General features: G+C 33.3%; 1 protein-coding gene across 4 annotated transcripts in view; it reads left to right on the plus strand.

Annotated features, from left to right (window-relative positions):
• Positions 1 to 5,502: 5,502 nt before the first annotated feature.
• Positions 5,503 to 12,689, plus strand: part of LOC148623970 (uncharacterized) — a 38,024-nt gene continuing 30,837 nt past the window's right edge. The window contains exon 1 of one of the 4 annotated variants that reach the window (XM_088566347.1): positions 5,503 to 5,523. Coding sequence is in view for 1 of the 4 variants with exons in the window: in XM_088566339.1 (XP_088422465.1) it covers positions 11,854 to 11,936 (83 nt within the window). In the remaining 3 variants the exon portion in view is untranslated. Of the gene's footprint in view, positions 5,524 to 8,030; positions 8,191 to 11,124; positions 11,226 to 11,799; positions 11,937 to 12,689 lie in introns of those variants that run through there. The other 3 variants (XM_088566344.1, XM_088566341.1, XM_088566339.1) reach the window with 3 other exon arrangements.

A 12,689-nucleotide genomic window follows, 5' to 3' on the forward strand; every position in this document is an offset into this window, starting at 1 on the left:
TTTGTTCCTTGGGGTATCCTACTTAAAATTACTGTTGGGATTTTTGATCCATGAATAGATATGTCTGCCTGTACATAAAATGGAACATAGGGATTGGAAGAAATTTTTTTAAATAATTCAAAAACTGTTGCCTTTAGCAAAATTCTGGTTCAGGTCATAAAAATGTTGTTAAAAGCATTTCCAGCATTTGACAATTTAGTTGATTTTAACTTAGCTTGTTTCATTTCTCAAGTTTTCAAATAAGCTAATGGTTAACATGGTGGGCGATTCAGGCTCTCTTGATGCTCTAGTTTTTCATATTTTTCTCTTTTTTTTGGCATTTTTGGACTCTTTAATTGTATATAAAAAAAATGGGTCATTTATGTTTTTTTTTTAAACTCAGAAACTTTTGAAGCAGTATCGGTACAATTTTGGTGAATTGTGTAGTCATATTGATGTAAGCTCTTATTCCATTCTCATAAATTTCTGATTTTACAATTTAGAGTTATGAGACTTTATATATTAGAAGAAGAGGGTTTTGCAGTGAATCAGTGAATTGATTTCTATGAAGTTTTGCCACAAGGGTTCAATCCCACAAAAGTCATGCTTGGATTTTTTTTTTTTATGGCCTTAAGATTTGAGAAAGTGAGGGCCCAAAACAGAACAAAATAAAACCCCAACATTTTGCTTGTTTCCTTGAGTAAATGTGAATAGATCTATTTAAAATTGTACAAGGTTTATGCTAAAAAAGTTTGCTCACACACTTCTGTTTTTGGAAAATAATGGTTGAATTGAAAGAAAACCACTGAAGCGTGACATTGGGCACCCTTATTTGGTCAGTCAATGGGTCCTCCCATTTTTCAATTCCTGTATCCACCCATAATTTGAGGTAAAATATGCTGTGGCCTTACAGGGTTAAAACATTTTTCTGCTTTTTCAAAATTATTGGTGAAACAGTGTATGGATCTCTATAAAATTGTACCACCAGCAACCATTACTACAGACAAAGACTGGGATTTGACTATAGGGTTATGACCTTAACTGTTTTGGGGAATCTGTTCCTTAAACAAACACCATTTTTGTTTTGGGACAAAACTTTGGATATATGAAATTATTTTTAAGGCTCCATTTAATTCACAGCTAAAAGAACAGGATTGTATATCAACACAGCCAAAACCAAAGCCATGAGAATCCAACAAAACCAGATGGATCCAATATTGGTAAATAACCAACAGATAGAGAATGTAGATAAATTTACGTACCTTGGAAGTGTCATGACTACAACTGGAGGCACTGATGAAGATGTACAAGCCAGAAAGATGAAAGCATTACAGGCTTTTTCCATTCTAAAGCCAGTATGGAAAAGTAGAACACTGAGAACGGCTACTAAGATCAGAATTTTCAACAGCAATGTTAAGTCTGTCCTGTTATATGGTTGCGAGACCTGGAGAGAAACAGAAAACACCATGAAATCTATACAAGTCTTTTGTTAACAAGTGCCTAAGAAATATACTGAATATCAGATGGCCAGAAAAAATAACAAACAAGAAACTCTGGCAAAGAACAAAACAACAACCAATAGAAAACACCATTCGAACCCGAAAATGGAAATGGATTGGTCATACTTTAAGGAAGAACAATAAAAACACTACAAAGCAAGCTTTAGATTGGAATCCCCAAGGGCAAAGAAGACCAAAGAACACCTGGAGGAGGGGTTTGAACTCTGAACTGAAGAGAGTAGGACTAACGTGGAAGAATTGTAACACCATCGCCCAAAACCGAAGCGAATGGAGAGAAACTGTAGTCGCCCTATGTCCACCCATGGACAAAGTGGAATAAATTAAAAAAAAAAATCATAAATCATTTAATTCACAAAGGTGATGTTGAAATTGATACTTGAGATATGGCCTTAGCTGATTCAAATTATAGGCCATGTAAGGGTTTAAGACAAACATTATTATGGTTTCTGGATAATTGAGTAGAATTATACAGATCTTTTGAAATTACTGTAAACATATTACTTTTTTGGCAGTGTACTAATTTTTCACTATTTTCGCAGTGGACATGCATATGTGAAAAGTAATACCCTTGATGCTAATTTTAACACCATATAAACCCTTAACACTTTTAAAACTACGAAAATAAATACTCGCAAATATGTACATTTAACAATATCTACAAAAAATAAGCAACCACGAAAATTGATACCTTAACAGTATACTGCAAGGCTTCACATCACAAAAGGATTGATTATTGTCTTAGATGCTTAGGAATTAGTAGCCAAATTAGGGTTAAAAACAATTTTATTTTAGTTTGCTGACAATCCAGCAACTTAAGTGTATGAAACTGTATGAAATTTGTATCACAAAAGTCTGTAGGACAAAGGGAAGTATTGAACTAATTTTTTGAATGATGACCATTACCTTATTTCTTGACCATTCAATTGGGTTAGATTTTTGGGAAAAGTTATGGATGGTTCTTGGGTTTATAACCCTAATTGTTAGGTAAAAGAAGGACAGAGGCAAATATTTTTTTCTGGTTTCTGGACACTTTCTTAAATAGAAGTGTATGGATAGATCTCTGTGAAATTGTACCACAAAGTTACATACACATAATTTAGGCTCTGATTGATTTTAGGGGTTTTGACTGTAACAGAACAGTTCAGAAATGTGGTGTCTAAGGAGGGCAGAATTTGTTTTTTTTTCTGTTTAGTAAAAATGTACACATCGCTTTTAAATTGTACTATAAGGAGTTAGTCAATGGTTGATGTTATAGATAATAACCCTAATACTTTCATGATTAGGGGCCAAATTGGGTTAAAATATGGGTTCTGGACAATTGTGTGAAAGAGTACTGGTATTATTTTTGAACATTTACGAAAATGTACAACAAGGTTCCATACATTGAAAAAAAATTGGGATTTAGGGGTTATGACCCTAACTTCTCAGGAAAAAAGAGACAAAACACATTTTTCTCCATCGAGGCAAAAATTGAAGTGTAGTGTATAAGAATCGATATGAAATTAGACCACAAAATTTAATATCACACAAAAGAAAGTTGGGATTGGTTTCGAAGGTTTTAGAAAAACGTTTCCCTTCCCCATTTTTTTTCTAGTTTCAGCATGTCAATTTGAGTGAAAGTGGATGGATCTTTTTGAAATTGTGTTGTCTACAATATTCCAGTGTGGGATTTAAAATGCTTCAATTTTGAACCTTTTGAAGTGGAGTAGGACAAATTTAAATAAACATACATGTACCAACAATTCAGGGTTTGGCAAATGGGGTTATATCAAGCTGCATCATGTTGATCATTCCATTTTTGATGATTTGGAAACCCTACCAATTTCATTGAATTCTGTATAGTTGTTTCTTGGAGAAGATTTTTGAAAGTAATAACATCAAAAACAGCAAAAAACGTCCAAAATGGACAATAACTCCAACACAGGCCAACAGATTTTCACCAAAATTTGACCACAGATAGATTTCATCGTGCTGAATACTTTTATCCATGTAAGGATTTGGTTTAACCTAACGGCTTTGGGGATATATGCAAAATTCTGCTATCTGACCCCTATGTTCTATTTTTAGTAATGACGGCCGTGTTTTTTAACAGATCAAAAATCCAAATGGTCCTTTTGTCCAGGATACTCTAAGGAACAATCATCTTAAGTTTCATCCAAATCTATACAGTACCTTCAGAGGAGAAGATGTTAGAAGAAATTGTTAACGACGACAGACGACGACGACGGACGCCAAGTGATGGCAATAGCTCACATGGTCTATGGCCAGGTGAGCTAAAAAGAATGTTACCCTTTTCGTATAAAAAAATCTCACCAACCCTCCATGGAAATGATTGAAATGTTGAAATTGGGTATGCAGCACAAACGATTCAATTTTCTTGTTTTGTGTCATTTTTTAAGTTCAACATTCTTATTTCTATACGTTTCCTACTTTGCACTCCATTGTCATAACATCTAACTTGCTCAACTAAATAAAAAAATTAGATACCCTTAATGTAGCATCGTCACAATACTTCGGAAGGTCACAGGGGCAGGTGGATTTTTATTTTTTTTTACCTATAAATAGACGTATAACCATATGTAACAATTTGGAAACCCCGTCCTGTCCTTGTGTAAGGTCGACTCAAGTCCTAACTTTTGGCACATTGGTGTTTTATGTATACTAATTTGAAAAAAGGAAACATGTGCCTAAATCGGATACAGAAAATACATGTAAACAAATGTTAGCAAGAGAAATCCTTGAGAATGTGTTTTTGATATTTTTCCTTTAAATTGATCACTACCAATGTAGCACCTTTAATTTTCACCCAGCTTAATTACATGTAATTACTGAAATTTAGCAAAGATTTGTATAGTAGTCTACTATTCTACTATCAAAATCTTGAATATAGATATTACGAGTATGTCTTTAATCGGTTTACTTAATACAAGTTTTTCGTCAACATTTTCCAGAAATCAGTTTACGGCTTCTCCTTTTCATGGACTATCTAAAGAAATCGGTCTACGGGTATCATTTTGCGTGGACTATCTAAAGATAAACAGCCGTCATTGAAATTCAGCAAGAAACGGATAATGGTTTGTAAAATGCAGCTGCAAAACATGTTGTTCTTGTTAACCTTGCTAAGTGTTTATGGTCTAATATTTGATGCAATTCAATTTGTCACAATAGTACTGTAGCACAACTTGATTCCATGATCGATGCAGATATTGAGTACTGAATTTTTTACTATTTTTTACTATAATTATGTTATGCCAGAAATTGTTGTCTTTATTGAAGAAACAAAGATCTATTGTGAAAAGGTCATATAGCAGGGGCGGGTCAAGGAATTCATGTTGGGGTTTTAAATATTAGATACTGGTAGGCGAGGGAAGAACTTCATTTTTTATTTTATTTTGTTTTATTTTATTTTTTATTTATTTTTATTTATTTTATTTATTTATTTATTTTTTTTTTTATTTATTTATTTTTTTTTTTTTTTTGGGGGGGGGTAATTGAATTTGTGAAATATCAAGTTTTCATGCATGTTTTTTTCCAAAGTTGGGGGGCAATTTACCTAGCCCGTCCCCTGTGAATCCCCGCCTGTCTAGGTATGTAGAAAAAAAAACGGTTTAAGTTAGACTTTATTGGCAATATTATTCATGTTCTTCACAAAAAGTGGGCATGCATAAATACAAGTACTAGTTAGTATTTTAATTTTGAATTACTTCTATGAATTTGTTTACAACATAAAGGTATTACGCAACAGAGATATCATATATCATTTATCTGCTCATTCCTTTATGACATAAAGGATAATTTTGCGCATGAAAATGTTCTTTAAGTATTATCGGGTACTAACAGGAGGAAGTGTTCCTATTACATAGCCAATCATATTCAAGTTCCGTTTTATTCCAAGAATTCGTCTCGTGTGACTAAGAAATTTAAATATTCTAAAACACTTCGATTGTATTTAAAATATTTGTAAGTCCTATTTTTATAAATAGCTAATGTACATGCATACATTTGACTGAAAATATACCTAAAGGTAAGACATATAGCTTACTTTTTGTTAAAAAGTATATTTGAAACAAACCCAATTACTTATTTCAAAAATTTGTTCGTATTGTTTTATTGTAATGTCGCTGTCCCCTGTTTTCCGTCATAGCCCGGAAAGCCTCCGCTGCAATGACCCGATCACGTGCCCTGCGATAGCTCTGACGAAGTTCCAAGCGATGGGCATTGGCTACGACAAAGTTCGCTGCGATTGCCCGGCAAAATCCCCTCGGATAAGATTCTATGATTTCCATCAAATATTGAATAACACCACAAAACATGCAATTGTTACGGTCAAACTATTGTAAAGTACAATGTAACGGTCAAGATAATCGTTTAACCGTAACACAATAAACGCCAGAGATAAAAATGTAGGAAATGTTAAAAAAAAAATGGTGTATCAGAGTTTATAGAATATTTCAATTACCCAGTGTGTATATTCTATTAGTTAAAAGAATAAAGGAAATACATTTTGTATATTGTATGAAGGAACATTGTGCACACTGTCGGTCGATTGATGCCTTGAACGATAGCGTGGATAACTCTACAGGAAACATAAAAAATATCTAGTTGCACATATGTCGACAATTGGAAATTTTGTACAACTTCAACCTATAGTATAGTGCTCTACCCGGGACGGTGGTTATTTCGTACATAAGTGTACCACAGACAAGCGCGTAGCTGAGGCCAAATTGAAGTGTAGGCAAAATTACGGCAGGTCCAGGGGGCGAAGCCCCCCCCGAAGCTCCGCGGAGATAGCGTTTTAGAGCATCATTTATGCCTCTCCTGGATGTATTTTATCTCAAAAAAAAAAAAAAATTGGCAAAATTAAGTGCAGGCAAAAGCTTTTTTGCCTAACGGCAGCTACGCGCCTGACAGATAAAGATAGGTTATCGTGTCATTGTTACTTTTTAACAAAAACGATAACAAATTCGGCACAGTCGCTATCTAGAGGAACATGGTTACAACTTGCCGCATTGGCGATCTTTAAAAGAAAAGTTATCTTTGTTCTATTTATGTAGAATATCTGTTTTCTAAAACAATGATATGGGATATTTACCGATAAGACAATTATCCAGTCAAAAAGTCAAGAAAGGGGTCTGCATTCCATTGGTTGTCCAGAACACTGTATACATTACATTTCTTATTTAGATTAGGGTATGTTTTTTCTAGTATTTTTGTATCCCTTATGCAAAGTAAGGGGGGTATATAGTAAAAGGGTTGTGCGCCTACCCATCCTTCCGTCCGTACTTCCGTTACACAAAGGGGTGCCCTTCTATCCGCTACATCTCCTACACCACTGAATGGAATTGAATGTAACTTTCAGATTATTTATGTGATTTTTGGGGAGGATCTGGCGTAGGCTTTTGGCGTTTCCATGGCAAAACATGAATTTGCCTTTGATGATTTTTGGATATCCATCACTTATCTCACACCTTTGAATGGAATTTATTGGAATCTTCACAGTTTAAGATGCGCTCTTCGTATTTCAGATTTTGATCTGACCTTTTTTGGGGGGAGGGGTGGTTCCGTGAAGGGTAGCAACAAAATTACCGAACTGATAAACTCTTAAGCAATCGTTAAAGAGAAAAGTTAAAAGGTCAAGTCCGTATAACAATTAGCAATGTCAAGTAAAAACCGGAAAGTTGGAAATAGCAGAACATGGCCTTGCCTTTAATGATTATAGGATACCTATCTCTGACCTTCCATCCTTCCCACACCACTGAATGAAACCGAGTGAAATTTTCACGGATTATATCAATTATTGAAGCTGTGAAATCTACTTTTTCACAATTTTATCTGAATGTTATTTTTGGAAGTTTCTAAGCCTTAGATGAATACAGGCTGCAAGTTTTATGTCCAACTTCTCACATAATATGTTTTGCTATTTAAAAATCACCTTTTTATATCATCAACCCGAATAGATATTTAAACTTTTTGAATATTCGAAATTGATTTCATAATGTTACAAACTAAATTTTTAATAAAATAAAAATACGGCTTTTTATTACATTTGGAGTAGAAAAATAGAATTTCTAAATATTATTAAAAGTTCATTTTAAAATATCATATTTTTTAGACAGTGTTAAATACAAGTAAACTTTACAACAGGCTAAAAACCACTAATTCCACTTCCCATAGGCTTCTATGCTAATTTCACAATATTCAATGGCTTCTCTGGACTTTACCTTAACTTTAACCTGCAGAGGACTATATATCAGCATGATTCTACATATGTCAGCTCACAATCCTCAGAATGGCATGTGGGGTTAGCAGACTTGCAGTGCAGTACTGGTCACCGGAAGTGAAGGGTCTATAAATAACATGGGAAATCCCAGTGTTTTCACAAGATAGGGGTATATTTAAAAATCATTATGGAGATTAGGCTTCACATCATAAGAAGCAAAATGCACCTATAAAATGTACAAGAAATGTTTTTCCTTTCAGAAACTGTTTAAATTTTTTAAATAAGATGAGAACTTTTTTCACAGCACTATGAGGAACAGGGGTAATTTCTGCGTAGGACTATTTTTGCCTACGTTCCAAATGCTCATTTGCTGAATTGGTGGTCTGTAACCAACATAATAACAGCATCTGTAAAGTTCAGAATTATTGTTGACAGTCTGTTTTACAATCAATCTACTATAAAATCACAACGGTGAGTATTCTATAGAATAAAGGGTGTAATGAAAATTTCTGTGCTACAACAGTGCTGTAAATTACAGTTTTGTTGCAGCAATGTTAAATTTCAGTACGATAACAGTATTTTTAAAGACAATAGTGAAATTTTAAGTGCTGTAACAGTACTGTCAAATCTCAGTACTGTAACAGTACAGTAAGTACCAGTACTGAAACGGTACTGTCAAATTTCAGTACTGTAACAGTACTACAAATTTCAGTACTATAATAGTACAGTTAGTACCAGTACTGAAACGGTACTGTCAAATATCAGTAATGTAAGAGTACTGTAAACTGTACTGAAAAATTCATAACTGTAACTGTACTGTGAATTTCAGTACTGTAACTGTACTGAAATTTGTTAACGACAGTACTGTAACTATACTGTAGTAAACAGTGTTGTACCAACAGTCAATACAACAGTACACTCAGTTTTAGTACCAAAAAAAAATAAGTCATTAAGCCTTACAGTGGTAAATTATTAGTAGTGTATACCTGTGTCCGTCTCGATCACACATCGCACCATTACTCAAAAATGGTCCCACCAATTTTTGTCAAACTTTGGAGATTTTTTTTATTGATGTGAGCTCCCTTTCGATTTTTTTAAGTTTCCAGTTTTCTGTTTTTGAGTTATGTGATTTATCCGTAAAAAATTGGGCAAATTTATATTTCTGGAATATCTCAAAAATCTGTGTAGCAATTTCAATGAAACTTTAGTAAATTAATTCTTAATATTGATGAAATTTGAAATAATGTGATTTTACCATTTAGAGTTATTGGACTTCATTCGTGAGAAAGAGGAATTTTGCAGTTTTCAGACAATAACTCAATAGTGGTTGCTGCCTGCACTTATTTCCATAAATTTGAAGGTAACAGTTCCTTTTAAATGATGACAGCTCCCTTTCAATTTTCACAAATTTCTGATTTTTCATTTTTGAGTTATGGGACTTTATTTATTAAAAGGGGATATTTCCCATATTTGCGAAATAACCTGAAAATGCTTGCCAGTTTGTTGAATAATTTATTTCGATTAGTGTAAGCTCCTTTTCATTTTATATATATATATATATATATATTGGATATTACATTTTAGAGTTACAGGACTTAATTCATCCAAATATATTGTAATTTCATGTTGTTTGACTTAAACAAAATAATACACGATTGTACCCCCACTGAATGCCATAACATTGTGAATTGTTTTATTTCTTTTGATCTAGACTTTTGATTTCCGTATCATACCCTACTGACACAGAAACAAAATTATGGGATATGTAGAAAGCATGCAGTATGTTTGTCTGTCTGTTTGTCTGTTCATGATTTCTTTTAAAAGTCTTATCGCAAGTATTTAAGTTATCTGACCGCTTCAAATCTGGGTTAAATATTACCCTGTGTCAAACATTTAACCACAATCAAAATTCAGTGCTGTAGAAAGTTTAAATTGTGTGTCCATATATGCCCCATCTATTCAAGGTTCCAGTGCTGCGGGCATATCTATCTGCGCTCCCCAAGCATTTTATTACAAATGCCGTAGCATTTATAACACAGTGGTACATTTTGATTCTCGTCTTTTGAGTTCTCCAATGTCACATTATAAAATTGTATTGCAGTCTGAGGGAATAATACTTGCCGTACTAATTTGAGAGTCTAACGTATAAAGACATTGTGCGCAACACTACATACACTATTGACAGTTCAACTAAGGCCAAAACCATATAGACAATCACCTTACTTTTTCAAAAGTGTCATGCTCAAAATTTTATCTAGATTAATGTGTTAAGTGGTTTTCAGATAAAAGTAGCCACACTGTCTGACAGAGAATGTGGTTGAGTCTATTGTTTATAGCAGTCTTCCGATTATCTAAAATTATGGATTATACAAATGAAAAAAATGCAGGCAATTCATATAATGATACAGGGAAGATAACGTAAACTTATAGAAGGGTCTGAAAAATTCCCAACGATGTTAGAACTATCAAATTTGCGAAGCAAATTTTTGGTCGTTCCCTCCGCGGGACTCGAACTCGTACCGCTGTGACATCCATGGCAACACCACCTGCACGAAGTCCAGCGCCCTAGACCACTGGGCCAGCTAGGCTATATAAAAATATCGTTGGGAATTTTTCAGACCCTTCTATAAGTTCACGTTATCTTCCCTGTATCAATTTGATTGTTTTCCACAGTCAATCTTTATTTTTAATTTTGATAAAAAGACCCCCTTCGTTATGTTCATTCAGTTTTTTTTTATCATTTGCTTATGTGTACCTTTAATAAAGGCACAATCGCCAACAGCGTACGTGATTCAGCTTCTGAATCTGTTTTGATCTTGAACTTTATGAGTTTTATGCTGAAGAAGGATATCAGTTATCCGAAATATTCAATGTAAATTTTACCATCTTTTGGTAAATTTACATCTTTTATATATACACACATGTAAATAAATTTCTGTTAACGATATGGTCTTAAAATGCTTGATTTTCATAATTTGAGAGATCGATGGTACAGGAAAACTATTTGCCAAACTATAAGACAAACGCAATGACTTTTCATTCCGTATAGTCAACTTTTCTTTCATATAAATATAATAGTCTTGTTTCCTGTTACCAGCAAGAAAAACATAGGGTAGGTAGGGAAAATATTTTATTTCATCTAATCAATTTACATTGAGCTAATCGGAAATCTAGACTTTGACCGTGCTAGGTAGGGTAGCAAAAAACAGACATATTTTATTTGTTTTTTGTTTTTTTGTTTTTTGTTTTTTGTTTTTTGTTTTTTTTTGTGTTTTTTTTCGTTTTGCTATATTTATATATTTATATATATATATCTATTATTGTTTGTGGAAGTCCCTAAACGTTAGCAGCTTAGATTTTATCAATTCGAACTTTGATACTTTTATTTCAAATAAGAAATGATCTACGAAATTTGAACAATACAGGAAATGCGTGTTTTAAACTTTGTGGCGGAAATACCCGTGTGAATGCATTTGAAACGAGCGTATTTTATGACACCAAGTTAGGTAGGTCAATTTTAAAATTAGTTTTATAGCATTTTTGGTTTTTAGCTTATTTGAAAAATCTGTTGTAATAGTTATAGCGATTCTTAACGAATAAAACAGAAGAAATTTTAAACTGTTATCAGCATATGAATTTCCATAGCAAATATTAATACGCAGTAATACAAATTTTAATTTTCGCGTATTTATTTCTAACCTATATTATAAAAAGCCGATGACTGTAAGATCCACAACTTATATGTTTTTTTTTTTTAAATAAAAAGGTTTTTTTTGTTCCTCAGAATTATTAATTATTATAAGATAAAGTAATATTTTCATTATGGTCTAAGTCACTCCTGCTTACTTCATTCTTGTCGTTATTTAAATCTAACGCTCAACATATTTTTTCTTAAAATCAAACATTTGATTTTTCTGATTTTATCAGGCATACGATAAGCTGTTTCTAGACTTTACGGCTTTTACCTTTTTACCAGAGCCATTACTCAGAGAATCTCGTTTTCTATAAATCTTGAATTCTTACGTTTACCAAAGATCGAAAGGGAAGTGATCGGTAATTTATATAAAAGGTTCAAAGTTCACTTCCTCGTCAATTTTGCCGTATATCTTGGAAATTTAAATTTTCAATTTACAAATGCTAACTTTAATGACTTACAATTTAAATTTGTGGTACACACAGGATCATTGTAAATTTGTCAAGAAGACAGTTTATAAAAGGTAGGACCACTTTAAAACGATAGCAGAAGTAATAAGTACAACTGACAATGATTGATTTATTGTGTGGACTACTTCGCCTGCAAGCATTTTCCCGCTCTTCAGACAGGCAGAAACCTACTGCGACGAGAACAATAGAAGTCGCGCTCTCGTTTAGTTGAGGCGGAAACGTGGATCATGCTGATTATTGCCGTTGCTAATGATCTTAAAAGTTACTTTTAGACAAAAAAAGTAATTATTTCCAATTTAGATTACGAATATCATTATAAAACATTAAATTATCAACAGAAACTGCATCAAATAATACTAAGATAAAGCCTCGATCTTTTAATTGAAAGGAATTTGAGTGGGGGTACGTTTAATCAAAATTGGATCACGCTTTGTTTGATCACAAAAATATCAGAAAAAAAACAAGTCCGTCAAAAGTGTATCTACCAACATGCCAAATCTGGGATTTTTTCTAGCTTCAAGTAATCATAGAAAAAAAATTAAGTGAGTCGGGACATCGAAGGCTTGCCGATGTACACGACATATATCTACCTTGATTTACCTGTATAACCACGTCAATAAGCTTGTCAACAACTAAGTTCAAGGTTACATGTACGCGTATATCGGGAAAGTGTCATGGTTTAGGTTACAGACCACCAATTCAACCAATGAGCATTTGGAACGTAGGCAAAAATAGTCCTACGCAGAAATTACCCCTGTTCCTCATAGTGCTGTGAAAAAAGTTCTCATCTCATTTAAAAAATTTAA

This window comes from Perna viridis, chromosome 2 (assembly GCF_037379345.1).
Source record: "Perna viridis isolate PV_CMFRI_1.1 ecotype Kerala chromosome 2, ASM3737934v1, whole genome shotgun sequence".
NCBI lineage: Eukaryota > Metazoa > Mollusca > Bivalvia > Mytilida > Mytilidae > Perna > Perna viridis.